Source organism: Podarcis muralis, chromosome 7, assembly GCF_964188315.1.
Source record: "Podarcis muralis chromosome 7, rPodMur119.hap1.1, whole genome shotgun sequence".
Classification (NCBI taxonomy): Eukaryota; Metazoa; Chordata; class Lepidosauria; order Squamata; family Lacertidae; genus Podarcis; species Podarcis muralis.
The window spans coordinates 20,666,526-20,688,512 of record NC_135661.1 but is presented as its reverse complement, the minus strand read 5'-3'; the positions used below and the strand labels follow the sequence as shown (position 1 = coordinate 20,688,512).

At 46.5% G+C, this 21,987-nt stretch overlaps 1 protein-coding gene across 1 annotated transcript in view; it reads right to left on the bottom strand.

Moving 5' to 3' along the window:
- Window positions 1-15,629, bottom strand: part of ACAP3 (ArfGAP with coiled-coil, ankyrin repeat and PH domains 3) — a 148,370-nt gene extending 132,741 nt beyond the window's left edge. Inside the window, exon 1 of the mRNA XM_028740832.2 lies at window positions 15,338-15,629. Coding sequence (XP_028596665.1) covers window positions 15,338-15,384 — 47 coding nt within the window. The 5' untranslated portion in view covers window positions 15,385-15,629. The remainder of the gene's footprint in view (window positions 1-15,337) is intronic.
- Window positions 15,630-21,987: the final 6,358 nt, after the last annotated feature.

Below are 21,987 nucleotides of genomic sequence, written 5' to 3'. Positions count from 1 at the left end.
TGTTGGACTAGGTTGGCCACTGGCCTGATCCTGTTCCTTATGTGCATCCATTTCAGTGTGTTTACTCTGAGCAGGCCTGATGTTGGATAGATCCCTTACTTTTTCAGCCAGGGGCTTGGAACTGGAGAGTGATCAGCTGACAGCAAGCTGAGGGCTGCAGTCCTTGAGATTTTTATTTTTTATTCATCTTGTAACATTTCTATACCACTTGATTCTTTAAGAAAACAAAACTGCAAAGCAGTCTACAAAAAGAATAAAGCAATGAAATAATCTGGGGGGGGGGAGTTTTTAAAAACTATTTTAAAAAACTATTTTAAACCTTCAAAAAAATCAAAATCAACGAGGAGCTTAAACTCAGTTTAAAACACATGCCAACATTCTGCATGTCTGGGTAGGCTTGTTTTATTTTATTTATAAAAATATCTCTGCTGCCTTTTTACATTATGCGAATCAGCAATCTATACAATAACGTGTAAAACACTGCTTTCAAAAGGAGAAAATTATCATTAAAATATTGTAATCCGCCTCCCATCATCCCTGGGCGCTTGGCCATGCTGGATGGGGCAGATAAGGAGAACCATAGGTTCACCTCTCTCTGGTCTATGCTGACTGGCAGAGGCCCTCCAGAAGTTCAGGCAGTGCTTCTTTTCAGCCCTGCCTGGAGGTGTTGCGGATTTCAACTGGAATCTCCTGTGTTCAAAGCAGATGGTCTTCCACGAAGCTACATCCCTTCCCTCAAGATAAGGAACATAGGAAGCCTTCTTGGTCTATCTAACTCCATACCGTCCGCACTGACTGGCAGTGGCTCTCCAGGGCTTTGATTTCCTCCAGTCCTAACTGGTGGGCCTGGGAACTTGGTACCTACTGCATGCAAAGCAGAGAGGCTCTTCCGCCGAGCTACAGCCTATTCTAGCTTTTCCTTGCTAGGAAGAAGCTCTCTGCCACCCCCTGCAGAAGTGTCCTCTGAAGCATATGCAGGAACTCCAGGTGATCGCTTGGGAACATAATGCAGCTGACAGACATGCAGAGAGGCAGCGGAGCAGCTGAAGAAGCCTCCATTAGAGGAGAAGGCTCCTGGGGTGCGGTTGTCACATTGGCGCTCTCTGCATGGCGTGAGAAGCATACGCGTTTGGCGTCTGTGGAATGGATGCTGGGCTACCTTTGAGATCTGTCCCTCTTCTAAAGCCACGGTTGGACTAGTGCCATAGTACACCGACCTACTGGTGTGGCACCAGGCTGTCTGCAAGGCTGCTTCGAGATGTTTTGCTTCCTTCCAAAACATTGATTTTGGGGAGCTTGGGAAATGAGAGTTGCTGGGGGCCGCCGACTCTTATCTTTTTTGAAAATATAATTTTTATTAATTTTTACATATTAGTTATCATTCATACAACAGAACTTCGCATCTTATACAATCTTTTTGCACTTCCATCAGCCCCTCTGATGGTCTTCCGTTCTTATCACTTAGTCTGCATTTCTTAAATTCCTATTGCCTTTAATTATCTTAACTAACAGTCCCCCTCGTTACCTTTTTATTTTTTTTTTGCAATATTTCAAATAGTCCACCTTACAAAACTTCTCGCAAACCTACAAGCGTAATATGATCATCGCAATTACTCTCCAAATAGTCCGTAAATTTTTGCCAGTCTTCTGTGAATCTCTGGTCCCGTAGATTTCGAATTCTTCCTGTTAATTTATCTAATTCTGCATAGTCCATCAGTTTCATCCTCCATTCTTCTTTTGTCGGTAATTCTTCTTGTTTCCAATTCTGTGCCAGTAATATTCTTGCTGCTGTCATTGCATACAGAAATAATTTACAATCCTTTCTTTTTATATCATCTCCTACAATGCCAAGTAAAAATGCTTCTGGTTTCTTAATAAATGTATAGTTCAACATTTTTTTCATCTCATTATATATTATTTCTCAGAAGTTTTTCACTTTTTTACATTCCCACCGCATATGGTAAAATGTTCCTTCTCCTTCTTTACATTTCCAACATTTATTACTCACTTTATACATTTTAGCTAATTTAACAGGTGTAATATACCATCTGTACATCATTTTCATCACATTTTCTTTTAAGGCATTGCATGCAGTAAATTTTAATCCTTCTTTCCATAATTTTTCCCAGGGCCCCCCCGACTCTATCAATTAAGCTGAAAAGTATTGGGAATGCAGACAGCAAACTGAGCACTACCAGGTCTTGGCCTTAAACCTGGGTGCCGGTGTAAGAGGACCAGATCAGCCCTCCCCCATTCAAAAACCAAAGAAACTTCTTCACAGAGTGCATAGTTAAACTACAGAACTCTCTTCCACAGGAGGCAGAGGTGGCTGCGAACTCGGATAACTTTAAAAGAAGATGAAGCAAATTCACAGAAGACAAAGCTATTAATGGCTATGCTCAGCCTTTCAGAGGCAATATGTCTCTGAATACATGTTGCAGGGAACCATAGGAAAGGAGAGTGCTCTTGTGATCGGGTCCTGCTCTCAGGCTTCTCACTGGCATCTGGTTGGCCATTGTGAGAACAGGATGCTGGACAATATGGACAATTGGCCTGATTCAGTAGGCTCTTCTTGTGTCCTTATATTCCTATGAAAGGAGGGGCTATAGCTGAGTACTAGAACATCTGCTTTGCATGCAGAATGTCCCACATTCAGCCCCTGACATTTCAGGTGGGAATGCCCTCCCCATCTGAAATCCAGGAGAGATGCAGTGAAGTCATCATAGATGGGCCTTTTTTGTGGTGGCTCCCTGATTGTGGAATGCTCTCCCCAGAGAGGCAAAAACATTCCTCTTTTCCTAGGCCATGTGGCTATTAAATAATCTATGCCCTGTGAAAGGGGATGGGGGGTGGAGAGAGAGAGGACTGTTATTATGACAACTATTTTGCTCTTAGGCTGTGTGTCAGTATGCTTTTTATCACTGATGTTTTGTAATGTATTTTTAATGTTGTACACCACCCTGGGATATTTTGATGAAGGGCGATATATAATTTTAAAGTAGTAGTAGTAGTAATCGACCACTGGGTTTGTATCCAACTATGGTATATTCACAGTACACCCACTGGAATTTGTAGAAATTTTTCTTGAATTGGCAAAAGGCAGTTTCCTAAGGTCTTTGCTTTGCATCTCTGAGTTTCCTAACTGTGCATGATGAGGAGTCAGCAATGCTTTTTGGGTGACTGAGGAACAACTGTGGCTGCATTAGCCAGGCGACAAAAGGCGTCTGTGTGCCAACTGGATGACATCATCAAGCGGAAGGGAAAAAATGCACCCCAAACAGGTCTTTCAAGGTAATTAGGTGTGTTTACCTGAGCTCAAACTATGCATGCCTCTACAAGGTGCACAAAAGGAACCAGCCTACAGATTGGAGGTTCCAAAATTTACGGGAGCTGCGGCACACTTCTCCCACCCTGAATTAAAACCCATTGAATTAAAACTGGAGGTTCTATTGGCATTTTTACCATCCCAAAGATTTACCTTTATAGCGCCAAAGGTGCAAATGATCTACCCTTAGATGAACCAGGTCAGACCATGTTCCTAGTCTGAGTCACAGCTCTGAATGGTCTTGGTTCCTTGATCATTCCAGCTGCAAATTCCAGTGTGTCGATGTTGCACTTTGACAGCAAACTAAAATTTCTGAGAGAGACCCCAGTGTGAAACAAAGTTTGCAAAGTTTGGCGTCATCAGAGTTGGGCTCAGTAGGGAACTGGGTGCTTGCTCATTCACAACTCAGAAGCGATTTTTAGAAATCTATGTGTGCTATCTGTCTTGCTTTGCCAATTCATATGCTTCGGGAGCAGGTCACACTCCCTGCCCCAAGCCTAATGACTCAGGTAGAAAGGCTGTGAAGCAGATTCATCTGAGGACAGGTAATTCTGCTGAGACTTTGCAGTAAGGAAAAGAACAAAGAGCTTTGCAGCACCTTGAAAAACTTATTGTGGCAAAAGCTTTTATAGCTCTGCTCTGTGTGCTTCTTGAATTGTTAACCTCAGTGGGAATGTTTTTCCAAGGGGGAGGGGAAATGCCAAAAGGTCAAGAAACCCCAAGGGATATTCCACAGGGCAGAATAAATTACAATGAGATCCAGTCAAAAGACAAGTTCGAATCGGAGTAGGTGTGGCCTGCTCCAAAAGGCGAGGCAAAGATAGGATATAGAAACACTTAGAGAGGGACCATTAATTTCTGTACAGTGAGCCACACCCAGTCCCTATTAAGCCCAGGCTTGATAGCGTCAAATTTTGCAAATTATATATCCCAACTCAGCAGCTCAACTCAAGAGGCTCCCTTTGAAAAAAATTATGGATGCATATGGAAGAGAAGGTGCCTCGTTTTTGCTGCAAAGGGGGAAAAGCAAAATAGTACCCCCACCCTCAATTCCACCTGCAGAATCTGGCTGGGCTGGCAGATAAATTGTAGGGCTTTCCTAGACGGTTGGTGTTTTCAGGTGGGATCCAATCACAACCCGGCAGATTCAGGCCACACAATTCTGGTCACCTTCACACATTTAAAGCACGTGGCTTCTAGCAAATATCCTGGGAATTGTAGTTTAGTGAGAATTGCCAGCACCCGTAACAAACTGCAGTTCTCAAGTTTCTTTGGGGAAACCATGTGCTCTAAATTTGTGGCATAGATAGCTGATTGGGAGGTCTTATGCAAAAACCCTGCTTCCCCCAAAATATCAGGCTTTCTGCAATAAGGAAAAAAGCAGGACTACTACATGATTGGACACAACATTCTTTAGCTTCCCCAGAAATACATCATTAAATAGAAAACTTTATCTAATCTCCTTGCAAAGAAATAAGGATGGAGGCTCAATAAATGGACCATCTGGAGGTGCCCTTACTTCAAACACTAGAGACTGAACAGTATCCTTGACCACACCTGAAGACTATTGTTATTATTATAATTTATTATATTTATATACCACCTTTTCTTCCAAATAGCTCAAGGTAGTGTACATGTTTCTCCTCTCCTCCATTTCATCTTCACAACAACCCTGTGAGGTAGGTTAGGCTGAGAGAAGGGGAATGGCCCAGGGTCACCCAGTGAGCTTCATGCCTCAGTGGGGATTTGAACCCTGGTCTCCCAGGTGATATAGGAAAGAATAGCTTAGGTGAGCAGCTGCTTCACTCTTAAGTAGTAAAGTAAAGGTAAAGGGACCCCTGACCATTAGGTCCAGTTGTGGCCGACTCTGGGGTTGTGGTGCTCATCTCGCTTTATTGGTCGAGGGAGCCGGTGTACAGCTTCCGGGTCATGTGGCCAGCATGACTAAGCCGCTTCTGGCAAACCAGAGCAGCACACGGAAACACCATTTACCTTCCCACCGGAGCGGTACCTATTTATCTACTTACACTTTGATGTGCTTTTGAACTGCTAGGTTAGCAGGAGCTCGGACTGAGCAATGGGAGCTCACCCCGTCATGGGGATTTGAACCGCTGACCTTCTGATCGGCAAGTCCTAGGCTCTGTGGTTTAACCCACAGAGCCATCCACATCCCTTCACTCTTAAGTACGCAAGGAACAACTCGTCTTGAAGAACCAGCTCAAAGCATCTCCACACAGCGCCATGAGCCTCTTTTTCGTGATGCAAGTCCATCTCAACCCCTACTGGTCCAACTGCGCATGACTCAGAGACACAGAAGAACGACCCTCATCCAGCAGAGGCTGATGGGAAAGGCAGCAAGACACGGCTCCTGAATCGCACAGCAGACAGGCGTCTGCATTTGGTCTCATCAGAGCTACAAAAGAGGAGTCTACTGGATCAGACCCATCTCATCCAGCATCCTGTTTTCACAATGGCCAACCAGAAGCCCCTCTGGAAAGCCCACAAGCAGGACCCAGGCATAACAGCACTATCTCCCCACTCATGGTTCCCAGCGGCTGGCATTCAGAAGCATACCGCCGTTTCTTCCTTAACGAATTACTCACAGTGCCCAGCTTGAAATGACTTGCCACAGATCATGACATATATATGAGAGGAGGGGATCATAGGTGTACTGTTTTGGCGGGGCGATTAAAAGAGGAAATGGATGTGTTTTCACCTGAATCGGTGACACAGATGATTTAATGAGTTTGATGGTTTGTTGCTGTTTTTCCCCACCCCCTTTAATTGCACGAGATATTAAAGGATGTATCACCCCGAAAGAATGTTAGGCAGTCATCGAATTCTGAGGGATTTCCCTTTCAGTCAGCACTTGCTGCGAGAGCCAGCCCAGCATCTGTTTCCAATGTGCTGGAATGTGTGGAGTTCCAGTGCCTCTGAGAATGTGCAGAGTGTGCGTTTCTGTCACTTCTGAGTAACCACAAACAGCCCAGACACCCGGGGTTGAGAATGCCCCTGGGGTTTGGAAACGCAGGCCTCATGCCGGGAAAGGTTCTCCGTTACAAAAACCAACAGAGATAGAGAATATTGGGCCACGAATTGGACTGTGGGGATTGTGCTTGCAACAATGGGACCCTAATGAATAGCCCAGCCTCACTCCCAGCAAGCAAAGGCATTTGGCCCCAAGCCTACTCGTGCTCAGCCACTAAGTAAACAAACACGCAGACCTATACAATTCATCTAGCAAAGGGTCACGGCCACAGGGACAGAGACATCTGGCCGGTGAAGTCACTGCTCTGGCATGATGCTATGGAGGCACTGGTGGGCAACCCCTACGTGGCTCTCCTCTGTTTGCTGGGCTAAGCCACCAGAGGCATTTGAGTGAGGCCCAAAAGAAAATGTACCATGCAGTCTGAGAGCAGCTCAATAGGCACTAAGGGTAAAGGGACCCCTGACCAATAGGTCCAGTCGTGACTGACTCTGGGGTTGTGGCGCTCATCTCGCTTTATTGGCCAAGGGAGCCGGTGTACAGTTTCCGGGTCATGTGGCCAGCATGACAAATCCGCTTCTGGTGAACCAGAGCAGTGCACGGAAACGCCGTTTACCTTTCCGCCGGAGAGGTACCTATTTATCTACTTGCACTTTGACATGCTTTCGAACTGCTAGGTTGGCAGAAGCAGGGACCGAGTAACGGGAGCTCACCCCATCATGGGGATTCGAACTGCCAACCTTCTGATCGGCAAGTCCTAGGCTCTGTGGTTTAACCCACAGCGCCACCCACGTCCCTCCATAGGCACTAGCTGTTATTTACGGTAAATCGGCCACTTGGGTTCCTGTTCATAGTAGGAATACATATAACTCCCTGGATCTGTTGCTCCAAGTCTTTGTTCTGCCTGGGTATCTGTTCTGACTTTCTTCAAATGTAAGATGGGGAATCTGGGTCAGCAGGGAGAGACTACAACGCAGTGGGTATATAAGGGATGTGGGAGACATATGATACAGTTCTGATTTAGAGCCAGTGTGGTGTAGTGGTTAGAGTGTCGGACTAGGACCTTGGAGACCAGGGTTCAAATCCTCACTCAGCCATGAAGCTCACTGGGCCACTTAGTGCTTCTCAGACTAACCTACCTTGCAGGGCTGTTGTGGGGATTAAATGACGATGGGCAGAACAATGTATACCACCGTGAGCCCCTTGGAGAGGAAAAGGCAGAACACAAATACAATAAATAAATAAAGGCGTATCTACACAAATCACACTTTCAAAAGCAATATGCAAAATGAAACACAGCCGTCCCTCAAAATTTGCACTTCTCTGAATTTTGCAATGCAAAATTCCAACCAAGGAATGTGTGAAAATAAAAAGGAAATAAATGCATAAACTGGGGTAAAGTGTGCATATTAATGAAAATTAGTGAAAATAACATAAAGTCATTATGTTTAGGAAAATGGCTGTGCAAAAATGTGTTTGTTGTGCAAAATTTCACCCATATGTGAGAAATTTACTGGTGATTTTTTTGAGGACTAAGAGAGAGAGAGAGATTTGCAAACTTGGGTGGGAAATGTGAAAAATGGAACTTAAGGCTAGAAAAGTGAGAACCAGAGTAAGACCAAAATGGGCTGATTCGCCCATCCCTAGTGGTGAAGCACATGGTTCCTTGTGGAAATTATTATACTACATTAAATTTGTATACCACGCTTCATCTGAAGATCCCAGGGTTGTTCACAACACAAAAATACAAAACGAGAATAGAAAATAACCAATGAGTCCCTGGTTGAACCATTAGAGTGGTGATGTGAAAGATCTTGTTGAACTACAACTCCCATCAGCCCCAGCCAGAAATTATGGCCAAATCTACTATTCCCAAAGTTCCCTTGGAAGATGAGCTGATTCTTAAACCACTCTGGCAATTGAAGCTCTGTGCACTCTCAGCACCCTTCATAAACTACAGTTCCCAGGATTCTTTGGGGGGAGCCATGACTGTTTAAAGTAGTATCATTTGTGTTTTAAATGCATAGTGTAGATGTGGCCTTCATTACTGATTTCTAAGTAGGAACGGACAAATTTTGGTTTCTCTCTGTTTCTCATTTTTCGGAGCGTACTTTTTTGTAAGCCTCTTTCAGGGTTTTCCTTTTACAATCAAGCGGTTTATAAATAAAAGTTCAGCACTCCACATTTCCATCTCCGTTTGCAATTTATTTGTTTCTTTTAAAAGCCCTCCTAAGAATTCATCAACATTTTAACACGAGTCTCTTCCATAAAAAATCTGTATACAATTCTGCCCAATATAGACGTTTTTGCAAAGTTATTTCCCATAGAATGTTGCATTTTGTATGTTTATCATCACAAATATCTGCAGTTTTGTACACATCACCACGATGCGAAATCCGGAGACGTGAGGATTTTGAAGGGCAGCTGCATGTTGGCCCATGAATTGTGCCAAAAAAGTGCGAGCGAAGCAGATTTGCTTTTAAATCCAAACTGAATCACATTTCCCACCGACACCACCGAGAACTAATTCCAGAAATAGAAAAGGTTACTGCAGCTTGAATTTCCTTCCATTTATTCTGGTCTTTTATTCCACTCCTCCTTACTGATGTGCACAAGCGATCCCCGACATCATGCAGAATCGCACGAGTGCATCAAAATGGCTTTTTGTGTGTGCCGCGTTTAATCGATGTGTACAGGGGCTCGTTTGCAGCTTTGGGTGGAGGGGGGCAGGGAGGAGAAAAGCCAAGGATGAACGGAAGGAAATCAAAACTCTGGCCAACTGCCTAGACTTGGCAAACGGAGGACCTTCACAAAGTACAAACTATGGAATTTTCTCCCACAAGCAACAGTGAGGGCCACCAACTTAGATGAGGATGTAACCAACTCACGGAGGAGAAAGCTATCAATGACTACCAGCTCTTAGGGTTATGCTTTACCTCCACTGCTGAATACAAAGCTCCTGGGAGTCAGAAGTGGGGAAAGTTGTTGTGCTTAAAGGGACCCCTAACCATTAGGTCCAATCATGACCGACTCTGGGGTTGCGGCGCTCATCTTGCTTTACTGGCCGAGGGAGCCAGTGTACAGCTTCTGGGTCATGTGGCCAGCATGACTAAGCCGCTTCTGGCAAACCAGAGCAGCGCACAGAATCGTCGTTTACCTTCCCGCCGGAGCAGTACCTATTTATCTACTTGCACTTTGACGTGCTTTCGAACTGCTAGGTTGGCAGGAGCAGGGACCGAGCAACGGGAGCTCACCCTGTCGCAAGGATTCGTTGTGCTTAGGTCCTGCTAGTTTGGTCATGTCCACAGAATGGAAGATGGTAGGTTCCCCCAAGGATGTGCTCTATGGGGAGCTGGCTTCAGGCCCCAGACCCATTGGCAGACCAACTCTGTGCTACAAAGATGTCTGCGAACATCACATGAAGGCTGGCAAAATCTATCCCTTGCAGTCAACCACAGTGCCTGGAGACAGGCAGCCAAGTTGTGCATCCATAGCAGTGACCAGAAGAGGAATGACCACTGGGAAGAGCGCAGAGAGAAGAAACGTCACGGTGCATCTGCAGCAGCACAACCGGACACCTCCATTTGCCCCAGCTGCAACAAAGCATGTCTCTCCCATATTGGTCTCTACAGCCACAGTAGGCGCTGCAGCCTTCCAACGGTTTGACTTCACTCCCAAAGACGCACTCCTTCGTTGTCTCCCGAGATAGGAAAGCAGGAGAAATGTTGGATAGACAGTGGTACCTCGGGTTGCATACGCTTCAGGTTACAGACTCCGCTAACCCAGAAATAGTGCTTCAGGTTAAGAACTTTGCTTCAGGATGAGAACAGAAATCGTGCTCCGGTGGTGCGGCGGCAGCAGGAGGCCCCATTAGCTAAAGTGGTGCTTCAGGTTAAGAACAGTTTCAGGTTAAGTACGAACCTCCAGAACAAATTAAGTACTTTACCTTTACCTTACCACCGTAACCTAATTTTTCTCATTCTTATGAGGTGGGTAGGGGCAGAATATAATACACATTTATAAAAAGATGCATGGGTGGAAACAATATTTTTAAAAAGAGAGTTTTTCACCCTAACTCATAGGATTTGAACTCAGGATCACCCAATGAAGCAGCATGTTGGAAGAGTCAGTACAGACAAAAGAAAGGGCTTTTCAACACAGTGCATAGTTAAACTATGGAGCTCGCTTCCGGAAGAGGGAGAAATGGCCACCAACTTGGATGGCATTAAAAGGAGTAGACAAATTCATGGAGAAGATATAAATGACTACTAGCCCAAATAGCTATGCTCTGCCTCCACAGCTAGAGGCAGCAATGCTTCCTAACACCACTACAGTGGTACCTCGGGTTACATACGCCTCAAGTTACAGACGCTTCAGGTTACAGACTCCACTAACCCAGAAATAATACCTCAGGTTAATAACTTTGCTTCAGGATGAGAACAGAAATTGCACGGTGGCGGCGTGGCAGCAGCAGGAGGCCCCATTAGCTAAAGTGGTGTTTTAGGTTAAGAACGGACCTCCAGAACGAATTAAGTTCTTAACCTGAGGTACCACTGTAATCCCCCTTTCCTAGGTCAGTTGCATGATGAAACACAGATGATTTTTAACGAGGGTAGATGTCATGACTTCTGAACCCAGCAGTGATCTGGACACAGAGTTGGAGGATGGGGAGCCAGGTCCAGGTCCGGGCTCAGAACTGATGGCAGAAGGCAGCGAGACCAGTGTGCCAGAACCTGGACCTTCATGGACACCTTTCCCCGACCAGATGCCTCCTAGGAAGCAATAGGCCAGAGCCAATGTTGCTTGAAGGAGGTATACAAGGTATACAAAGCTCACTCAGAGCTGTCTATGGTCCAGCAATCTTTGACCAGTCTTGTTGCTTTCTCTGTGGGCTCTTGCATTGGAGCAGAACATTACAGTAGACGACCTGCCTATACCTTTCCTGCTGTCGGAGCCACAAGTAGGTTTGGAGATGCCCTGAGCAAAGCACGCTTTAGTGGGCCCTCTTCCTCACCTGGTGAGGTGGACCACTAGTTAGCTTGTTGGGCCCTGGAACTCCCATTTAAATTTTGTACCCAACAAAAGTCAGTCAGTCAGTCTCTCTCTCCGTATATATTTCACCACAACTTCCAGCATCCCTTAACTTTTCATGGTGTCTGGAGTTGATGGGATCTGTACTCCAAAACCTCTGGAAAGCACCAGATATGGGGCTGTGCCCAGTGTTAGCCCTATTCAAAACAGACTTCTTGAGATTGAGGTACATGGCTAATTTAGCTTCGTTAACTTCAATGAGTCCACTCTGAGTAGGACTCGGAGATAATTCTAGGGAAGGCTGCTCTGCAGCACTGCAGGAAATTTAATTGGCACTTTCTGGCCGCAGATGGTTTTTCAAAGGCTGATACAGAGCAAGTGCCAGTGGTTGGTGCTGCTGGGATACTGAAGGTCTGGCACCAGGTCTTCCCAACATCTCTGCCCCAGAGCAGGAAGTGGAGGATAATCTGATGAGTACCATTATCAACCAAAAGTTGGGGGAAGAGACTTGGACAGTCCAGCCATGTTAACCCAGAAAAAAGTCCACCTTGAGTCCAGTGTCACTTACATTTGTACCATACATTTAAAGTGGTGCCATACCACTTTAATAGTCCTGGCTTCCACTGAAGACTCCTGGGAACTGTAGTTTAAGAGTGTTGAGAGTTGTTACGGGAACCCCTAACTCCCTTCGCAGAGCTGCAATTCCCAGACTTTCCTGGAAAGAGGGATTGACTGTAAACCACTCTGCAGGTCGTGGCTCTATAAGGGCAACAGGGATCTCCTATCAACACTCAGGATTCTTTTGGGGAAGCCATGGCTGATAAATAGTGCTTTAAGTGTATGGTACAGATTGGGGGCGGGGCGGTCTTACTCCCAAGAAAGTATACCGAGCTTCCCAGCCTTAGCTGAACAGATAGACTAATCACCTCTCTGGCAACAAATTAACCAATGAAATAGCACATTGATTTAAATTGGATGGGACTGAATTCACTTTGCAGATGACCAAAACCTCAGTTAAATCACCTTTTTGCAAGGTTTTGTTTATTAAATGATGAACGACCATTCCAAACGGGTTGACTTTTTAAAATTTTCTTTTAATGCTATTATTACAACAGGGCTGCATTTATAGACCCGCCTACTCGGGAGTAAGCCCTGTCAAATGCAGCGAGGCTTACGCCTAAGTGGATATGCACAAGACTGTGTTGTAAAATATCCCAACCTCTTGTTTGCAGGTGTGCAGATTAAAAATTTGCCTTCGCCAAGTGGAATGGAACCTCAATCTTCATCAGCTTCTGTGGCTCTGATTGATTAGCCAAACCATGTAAACCGACTGGTGTTTTTGCAGCTTTGGTGATGAGGTCTTCAAAGGAAAGACAGTGCGGCCCAGGATTGTTATGCAGGCCAATGAATGTCTACTCAAAAGTAAGTCTCCCTGGCTTACTCCAGGGACATCTTTCCTCTGTCAGTAGACCTAGGCACATCAGAAAAGCCCTGCTGGATCAGGCCAAAGGCCCACTGAGCCCAACATCCTGTCTAGATGTCTCCGTGGGAAGTCCCCAAGCAGGATCTTGGTGCAACAGCAACTCTCTGACAGAGGAGGCAGGACACAGCCATCATGGCTAGTAGCCGCTGATGGCCTTCTCCTTTGTGGATTTGTCCAATCCTCTTATAAAGCCATCCTAGTTGGTGGCCATCACTGCCCCCTATGGGAGCGAATCCCATACTTTGCACTGCCTGGAGAAATACTTCCTTTTGACAGTGATATTCAGACACACTTTGAACTTCCCAGAATACCCAAGGATGATTTTGGGTTACAGGCCTTGTGGGAAATGGAAAGGGTGTCTTGATTCAGCTGCCCAGTGCAACTTAGACGGACAGGGAGAAAGGCCACCAGAGGATGCTTTGCTCAGACTGACAACAAGCCCAGCCTATGGCATTTTGTGCATATAAACCTATATGTCCAAACATGTACAGGCATGCGCATACAAGCAAATATTACATGCAGCAATGGGGAAGCTTATTTCAGCCCAAGGGCCACATTCCCTGCTGGGCAACCTTCCAGGGGCCACATGTCAATAGTGCGTGGAGCAACAGATGCAAATTATGCCTTTGTACAGGAGACTAATTTCTACGCACATATTCTCACACCCCTCTGCACCCTCCACCCAGGCAAGCAGAAAGGCAGGATCAGAGTTGAAGGGCACATTCCAGCCAGGCAAAATCACTCAAGGAGGGCCAGTGAGGCGTATGGAGGGGGGAGATTTCCGAGGGCCAGACAGAGAGGCCTGAGGGTTCCCTACTCCTGATTAAATGCATGGATGCATACAGAGATCTTTCTCAGTCTCTCTCCTCCCTAATTTAAGGTATACCTTTGCCCTTCCAAGAAATCTGCGGCTGGTGATGCTCCATTCCTGCACTCTAAGCCCGTATCACTGACCAGTATCTCCACAGCTCCAAACACGAGAGCCATCACATCCTTTCTGGTGGGTGGTCTCTGCGGCATAACCCTGTCCCCCGCCATCTCAGACACACACGCGTGGCTGCAGATGACCTTGATGTCTCCCCATCCTTGAGTTCTCTCCTTTCCCCTCCTCGCTTAGTCGCTCAAAAAAAAAACGTCTTTGGGGAGCAGGAGGAGAAACGACACCCCCCCTCCAGCTTAATCAATATGAGTTTTCTCGCTCTCTTTATTATAATTTAAATAATATTTATAATGTTTTGCTTCTTTTGCCATTCCGGACGTCTTCTGGCTTGCCTTTCTAGATGAGGCTTCTTGACACCACCCATCTTTCCTTTATCTGTTCTCACGCCCAGCTGAGATCCCTCCGGATGAATGGCTGTGTGTGCGTGCGTGCCCCTTTGTACAACACCAGGCGTTCAAGTCTCTGCGATTGGAGGGACCCAGCCAGACAAAACACACACACACAGTCTTTTGGTGTGTGTTTTTTAAGGCTGGGCGGTATACCATATTTCCACTCCTTGTAGAAGAGGATGACATTGAGCCCCCATCCTCGTAGAGGGGATCCTCAGGCCTGCATCCTAGATTCTCCTTTCCCCAAAACACTACCTATGCCACTAGACCTCATGAGGCTCATTAAGGGGGACAAGGCTGTTTGCATCGGACAGAACCGCCTTTCCGTGGATCCATTTGATCACCCCTGCTTCCTGGATCCGTCTGTCTCTTTCCCACCTCCCTTAATGAGATTAGAGGGGGAAGAGCCTTTGTAAGGCAAGAAGAGAGTCCTAGACATGCTTCCCTCCCTCTCCCCCTCTCTCTCTTTTTCTCTGCCAGAGCCAGCTGCTCATCTTACAGGGACTAGAGGCTTAAAAAAAAAAATCATTATGAAGATGTTGAGGGGGGTGGCTTGAAAAACGAAGCCCCCCTTTTCCCTACCAAACCTACCATTATGTTCCACGGCAACTCGTGTGTGTGTGTGTGTGTGTGTGTGTGTGTGTGTGAAATCCTCCATGAAAGCTGTTGAATTCTTCCATGCGGTTTTTGCACAGACCAAACCTGAATCTCTCTCTCGCCTGCATTCTAAGGGCAGGACATCATGCATTTCGCCCCCAAAAAAGGGGGAACGCGGGGAGAAGAGGCATTTTGCTCCTTGCACAACCCAACCCAACCCAACCACGACCATTTCTTCCTTTCCCCGCCTTTAACAACGAATAAATTAAACAAACCCCTGTCACTCTGTGTGCGTGTGTGTGTGTGACGCCAACCTGCTTCCAAACCGCGACGCCGAACGCACCCCGTACAAACGCCAAAAGCAGGTCACGGTTTGGGTTGGGGAAGGGGGGGGGGGAAGGATGGAGAAAACCGGCTCCGAGGGGAGACCTGGTCCAGCCCCATCAAGACTGCGCCTTGTTCTTGGGCGGGGAACCAGAGCGGGGTGGGGTGGGGGGCGGCGGTTTAATCCGAATCGATTTCAGCGCGAGCCGTTTTGCAACCGTAACAAGAAAGAGAGACGGAGATCAGCGAGACTCTTTCTTACCGGAATCGGGGCGAATCCTTGATGCACTCCTCGAATTCGACCGTCATCTTGGCTTCTTTTTTCCCCCTTCTTCTTCTTCTTTTTTGGAGGGATGGGGGTAGGGGTTAGGGATTGGGAGAGGGGGGTGGAAGAGAAAGCGACTCAAAATCCGGAGAGGCGCATCTCCTGCGGCAGCGAGCCCCGCGCACAGCCTCGCCACCCGGCGCCCTGCTTGCCTCCAGCGGCGCGGGCTGAGCGCAGGAGGAGCGGCGGCAGCGCCAGTCCGTCGGCGCGCACGCTCTCGCCTTGGCGCGCGGCTCCCTCCCTCCCTCTCTCCCTCCCTCTCTCTCCTTCCTGGGCTGTCAGGGGGGTTGGCTGGGGAACGAGCCAGCGAGCGAGCGAGCTGCAGAGCTTGCCAAAGAGTTGTGTCACACATACACACCAACACACCCAGGGAGCATCTACCAATTACCTTGGAGAGCAGAGGAGCGCAGGACGGAATCGGAGCGCGCTTTTTTTTGTTTTTTTTACTTATAGAATTATAGAGTTGGAAGGGACCCCTGAGCATCATCTAGTCCAGCCCCCGGCCATGCAGCAGGAATATGCCGCTATCCCACATGGAGATCACACCTGCAACCTTGGCATGATCGGCACCACCAACCAACCGAGCTATCCAGAGCTTATTTATTTTATGGCTCCATTCATGGAGCTCAAGGTGGTGTGCATGGTTCTACCCCTCCTCCTTGAATCCCAGCAACAACCCTGTGAGGTAGGATAGGCCGAGAGGCTTCCAAGCAGGGGTGCCCATTATGGTGGGGCCATAGCTGTCAACTTTTCCCTTTTTTTAAAGGGAAATTCCCTTATTTCGAATAGGATTCCTTGCAAGAAAAGGGAAAAGTTGACAGCTACGGCCCCACCCTGCATAATCACATGACATGGCACTTGCACACGATTTAAATGGCAATGCCCATCAAATTTGAAGGGGGATGGCCCCTCAAATATTTTAGGGGGGGCAAAGGGACCTCAGCCCCTAGGAGTTGGCTCCTATGCTTCCAAGGTCGCCGCCAGTGAGCTCCAGGACTGAGTGGCAGAATTGAACTCTGGCCTCCCAGAGTCTTCTTCCGGCGTTCAAACCACTACTACACCACATTGGTTGTTGTTTGTCCATCTGAGCTCTGACTGGCAGCCACTCTCCAGGGTTTGGGGCAGGGTGCCTTTCCCCAGAAATGTCATTGGGGATTGGGCCTGACAGTGCCACAATATTAAGTAGGAAGGCACTGGACATAGTAAAAGATCCATCGCATCCTGGTCACTGTCTCTTCGAGCTCCTGCCGTCGGGACGGAGATACAGGACGATGAAGACAAGAACAAGCCGTCTTAAGAACAGCTTCTTCTCCAGAGCGATCTCGGCCCTGAATGGGAAGCCTGGACTTTGAAAGTCATCTAATCTTCCTTGCTGTTTTATACTGTATTGTTTTAATTAGTGTTTTTATAGTTGATTTGATTTTGTGTGGAGTGCCCTACCTGGGTGGATGGAGCAGCCAAGTAATTTCGTTGTCCCCGAGAGGGGGCAATGACAATAAAGATATTATTATTATTATTATTATTATTATTATTATTATTATTATTATTATGATGATGATGCTCTGCCCCTGAACAGAAGGAGTGCTGGGGCAGATAAATAAATAAAATACAGTGGTACCTCGGGTTAAGTACTTAATTCGTTCCGGAGGTCCATACTTAACCTGAAACTGTTCTTAACCTGAAGCACCACTTTAGCTAATGGGGCCTCCTGCTGCTGCCACACCACCGGAGAACGATTTCTGTTCTCATCCTGAAGCAAAGTTCTTAACCCGAGGTAATATTTCTGGGTTAGCGGAGTCTGTAACCTGAAGCGTATGTAACCTGAAGCGTATGTAACCCGAGGTACCACTGTAATGTCGTTAACATGGGACAATAATAAATAGGACAGTTTAGGGCATCCTCTGCCAACCCGGTGCCCGACAGATGTTTGGAGCTGGCAGGAGTTGTGGCCCAAAATATCTGGAGGGCAACCAGCTTGCTGCAGGCTGATTTAGAACACGATGCTGCTGCTGCAGTTTACCGTATTAACTCCATCTGATTTCAGCAGAGACCCATGCCCTCGGCATTTGTACGGTGTTTGAGAGGGTTCCAAGCACTTTGCACAGGTTAATCTGTTGCCCTGCCTACAACAAGCCTGTGAGGTAGACTGAAAGGATTGGAAGGGGCCAGTTTAACAGCACCTGGTTTGCTGACAAGATGTCCCAGGTTCATTCCCTGGCATCTCCGAGCAGGGCTCAGAGAGGGGGGACCCTGTCTGAAACTCTGGGAAGTGGATACCAGTCAGTGCAGGCCGTACTGAGATAGATCAGCTTTTCCCAACCTGTGGGTTGCCAGCGCGTCACAATCCTATGCAAGTGGGTCGCTGGCTTTGTAAGTAAACCCCAAATAATAATTGTTTGTAATCCCTAACTAGCAGGATGGGCACCTCTTGCAACTTTCCTGTTTCGTTGTCAAGTCGTAAAGGCTAGATGACCTTTGGTGTCTCTTCCAACTCTACAGTTCTATGATTTTGTGACATCTGTGACAATAAATCGATGGGTCATGGTGCCAAGCAATTCTGGCCTTGAGGGCCACCACACCAAAAAGGCTGGGAGCCACTGAAATAGATGGACCATTGGTTTGACTTGGGAAGGCCTATCCTTGGAGGAGGTGGTTTGTTGTGTCTCTATAAAGGTAAAGGTAAAGGTACCCCTGCCCGTAGGGGCCAGTCTTGACAGACTCTAGGGTTGTGCGCCCATCTCACTTAAGAGGCCAGGGGCCAGCACTGTCCGGAGACACTTCCGGGTCACGTGGCCAGCGTGACAAAGCTGCATCTGGCAAGCCAGCGCAGCACACGGAAACACCATTTCCTTCTCTATAGGGTTGACTATATTATTATTATTATTATTATTATTATTATTATTATTATTATTACAGTATCAGTTAAATTCTATACCACCCTTCATTTGAGGATCACAGGGTGGTTTACAATACAAAAATATTTGCAATATAAAAAGACAAAAATGCATACCATAGTAGCAAACAAAAGCAATAGCCCCCACCCCAGACAGGGATGTGCTGGAATATGATAGATCCTCGCTGCGTTGCTATACTTCATAAAGATGCAGTAGAAACGTGAGATAATGAAATACACAAATGTTTCAAGTCAACTTCTCTAACTGCCCATGTTTAAAGTCCTGATATTATTATTATTATTATTATTATTAGATGTAGGTTTGGCTTTTTCCAATCAATCTCCACTGGCGCTGGGCAAATGCTGCCAAGTCTCTGCCATGGGTGGGCAATTGCCTTGCTCCCAGCGAAAGGTGGAGTAGGATCCTAGTTGCAGGAGTCATTGCTCTGGGCTCAATTCCTCACAATCAGGAGACACTCCACAGAGAAGCAATGTGGTCTCTCTTAACAGTAGGTAGCCCATCTTCCTTCCTTCCTTCCTTCCTTCCTTCCTTCCTTCCTTCCTTCCTTTTTAAAGAGCACGTTTCTAGTCGTTAGGATGCCAAAGATAGACTTGAAAGGGTGGGCAGTGGTTGCTGCAATCTCTGAAATGACTTTGTCTGTGTATGGTTTGTTGCCCTGCTGTTCCGCACTCGGAGAAGGAAGCTTTTGGGGCATCCTGGTGAGACATGCCTTCGATCGAGGCCATCAGGGCTCTACATGGCAGAAGGCAGATGTCATCATGCTCTAAACCAGGAGCTTCCTAAGCCCCCCAGCACTTCAGCAGCCCAGAAGGGACACAGAGGGCGCGCCCGTCCCTGGACTCTGTGAATGGAGCGGCTCACACACAGATCACATTAAATTAATCTGGGGTGGCTGAAAAGTAATAAAAAGTGCTGGATGTGCTGGTTTAATCCTGATCCTCCCGCACATCGTCAGCAGAAGCTGTGGGAACATTTTCTGTGCACTGAGCGACACACACAAACAGAACCGATTGCATAAGTCCTCTGGCAGGTTGCATCAAGCACATCTGTTTAAAATGCTGATATATTGGAACCTTTAGGGAAGAATAGGTTTTTCTTCTTGAAAGTAGCACAGGCCTTGTAGAAATCAGACCCAAATGTTGCCAGGAAATTAGATTTCTTCCACTGGTGTATTAATCTGAGTACATCTTGACCAGGAGTAGATTGGTACCAGAACTTTTTGTTTTTATTTATTTGCCACAGTTTTTATCCTGCTGGAGGGACAACACATCCATTATCCTCCCTCATCTCATTTTAAACTCACAACTGTTGGAAGTGCAACAGCAAGGATCATTCAGTTTGTAATTTAAGGGTTAATTCTGTTACGTTAAAGTCAACCAGCCAAGAGGGAAAACAGGTGGGGAGGCACTACTTAGCAATCGGGCAGAGTGGCGTGATCTCTAGTGAGGTAGCATGTGCGCCGACTGGCTACATAGTTCTGGAGATTTCCCTCTGTATACAGTGGTGCCTCGCAAGACTAAATTAATTCGTTCTGCAAGTTTTTTCATCTTGCGAATTTTTCGTCTTGCGAAGCACGGTTTCCCATGGGATATAGGGTATTAACGGTTTTAAGAAAAAGGAAACAAACTTGCAAGACGTTTTCGTCTTGCGAAGCAAGCCCATAGGGAAATTCGTCTTGCGAAGCAACTCAAAAAACCAAAAACCTTTTCGTCTTGCGAGTTTTTTTGTCTTGCGAGGCATTCGTCTTGTGAGGTACCACTGTAGTTGGTTCTATGCCTCCCTGCTATGTACAAAGCCTGTAGTGTGAAAGGCAAAAACCTCTCTGTTAATTTCTCCTGAATTATACACTGTTTATGTTCAGTTTCTTCAGTAAAGTGTTATCAGGGTTTCTTTTCCCTCTGGACTCTCTTCGCATTATCCAAGTGGCTTTGCTTACAACAACAGGACCCTGTAAAGTAGGTTACTACGTGACACTGAATAGCCCATGATCACTCAGTGAACTTCATGACGGAGTATGGATTTGAACCACAGGTTCATCCTTGATTCTCTAAGCAATACCCTTGTGCGTACTCCGCATCGAGAAATTCAGATTCTCAATTCTGCACTGCATAAATTATACAATGTTGCACTCTCCCGGCATAAATTATGTAAAACACAAAATATTCAGGATAGATTCTGATCCATCCTGAATATTTGCTGTTTTTGCATAATTTATGCCCTGTTCCTCAACCGCTGCAAATCGAATTCAGCCATTCTTGTTTCTTAGATTTCAGTGTGCCTTTCACACATGCTGAAATCTCAAAGCGACTTACAGTGGTACCTTGGGTTAAGTACTTAATTCGTTCTGGAGGTCCGTTCTTAACCTGAAACTGTTCTTAACCTGAAGCACCACTTTAGCTAATGGGGCCTCCCGTTGCCGCCGGAGCACGATTTCTGTTCTCATCCTGAAGCAAAGTTCTTAACCCGAGGTACTATTTCTGGGTTAGCAGAGTCTGTAACCTGAAGCGTATGTAACCCAAGGTACCACTGTACAAGAATGCAGGTGGAGGGCTTGAACCCGCAGGTGGGCGAGAGTGCCTATATTACGCGAAGAAGACTGTATGTGGCCTGCAAGTTTCAGCCCAGCTGGAGCTGGCAGCAAATTACATCCCACAGATGGTCTGTGGGATGATGTGCCCTCCTCTATTCCCCTGTCCCAATTAATTGCTGTCTCCCAGGCCCACCCCTGGGACATCACCTTAGGTCTCAGATTTGGGCCCTGAAATATCTGGGTCTGGGATTCTCCTGATTTGGGGATGTCCATGGATGATGGCAGATGCTGCACAACATCTGAGGACCCAAGGCTGGGAAAGACTGCTCTAGACATATGATAATTCAAAAGAGGAAGCAACCTCTGTACATGAGCAGGGGCAATCCGCCCTTGGTCCCTAAAAATGTGGGGAAGGTACCGTATTCTGCATACACTCAGAGGTCTTGAATCCAAGATGCCTTCACTTTTGAGTTGTACCACCTTGCGCTGATGAGAGATCCCGTCAAGTCTGCTCTCAGGTGTTTTGGACTTGGGGAAGATCAATGCAAGGAAGTCAATTGCAAAAAAAAGAGAAAGAAAATAAAAGGGGGAAAGTCTGTTTTTTGAAGGAAGCCTTTAAGCCTTAAAAAGGGGTTGGTGGGTTGGAAGCAACGCTGCATTTAAACAACAACAGCACACACACATTCACCATATTTCTCGACAATAATAATACATTATTTTTAATCACAAAGGAGATTGGACGTTTTTGTCCACAGGTGGGAATTTCCCTCCTATCCCTAAAGAGAATCACCGCGGAATCTCCGCTCCTCCTACCCAGCTGGCGGTGTGTCCATTTGTGGCCGAAAAATCGCAATCAAGCCGAGACACGAATAGCTCTAGGCCCTCGTGAAAGCGCCCTATCTCTTCAATGGCACCAATTTGGGCTGCCTAAGAAGCTGCCTGCGGAGTGGGGCGAATCAAGCCCTCTCTCAAACGGGGAAGAAGTTTTGTTTCTCCCCAAAAGGCGGAGAGAAAAAAATAATATCGCAAAATAAGAAACGCGTTGGGACTCTATATTAAAAAAAAATCTCACTATAATTAGTTTAAGAAAAGGCAATTGAGAGGACACTCCAAGAGGGGGCTTTTATTACCAGGCACCTAAA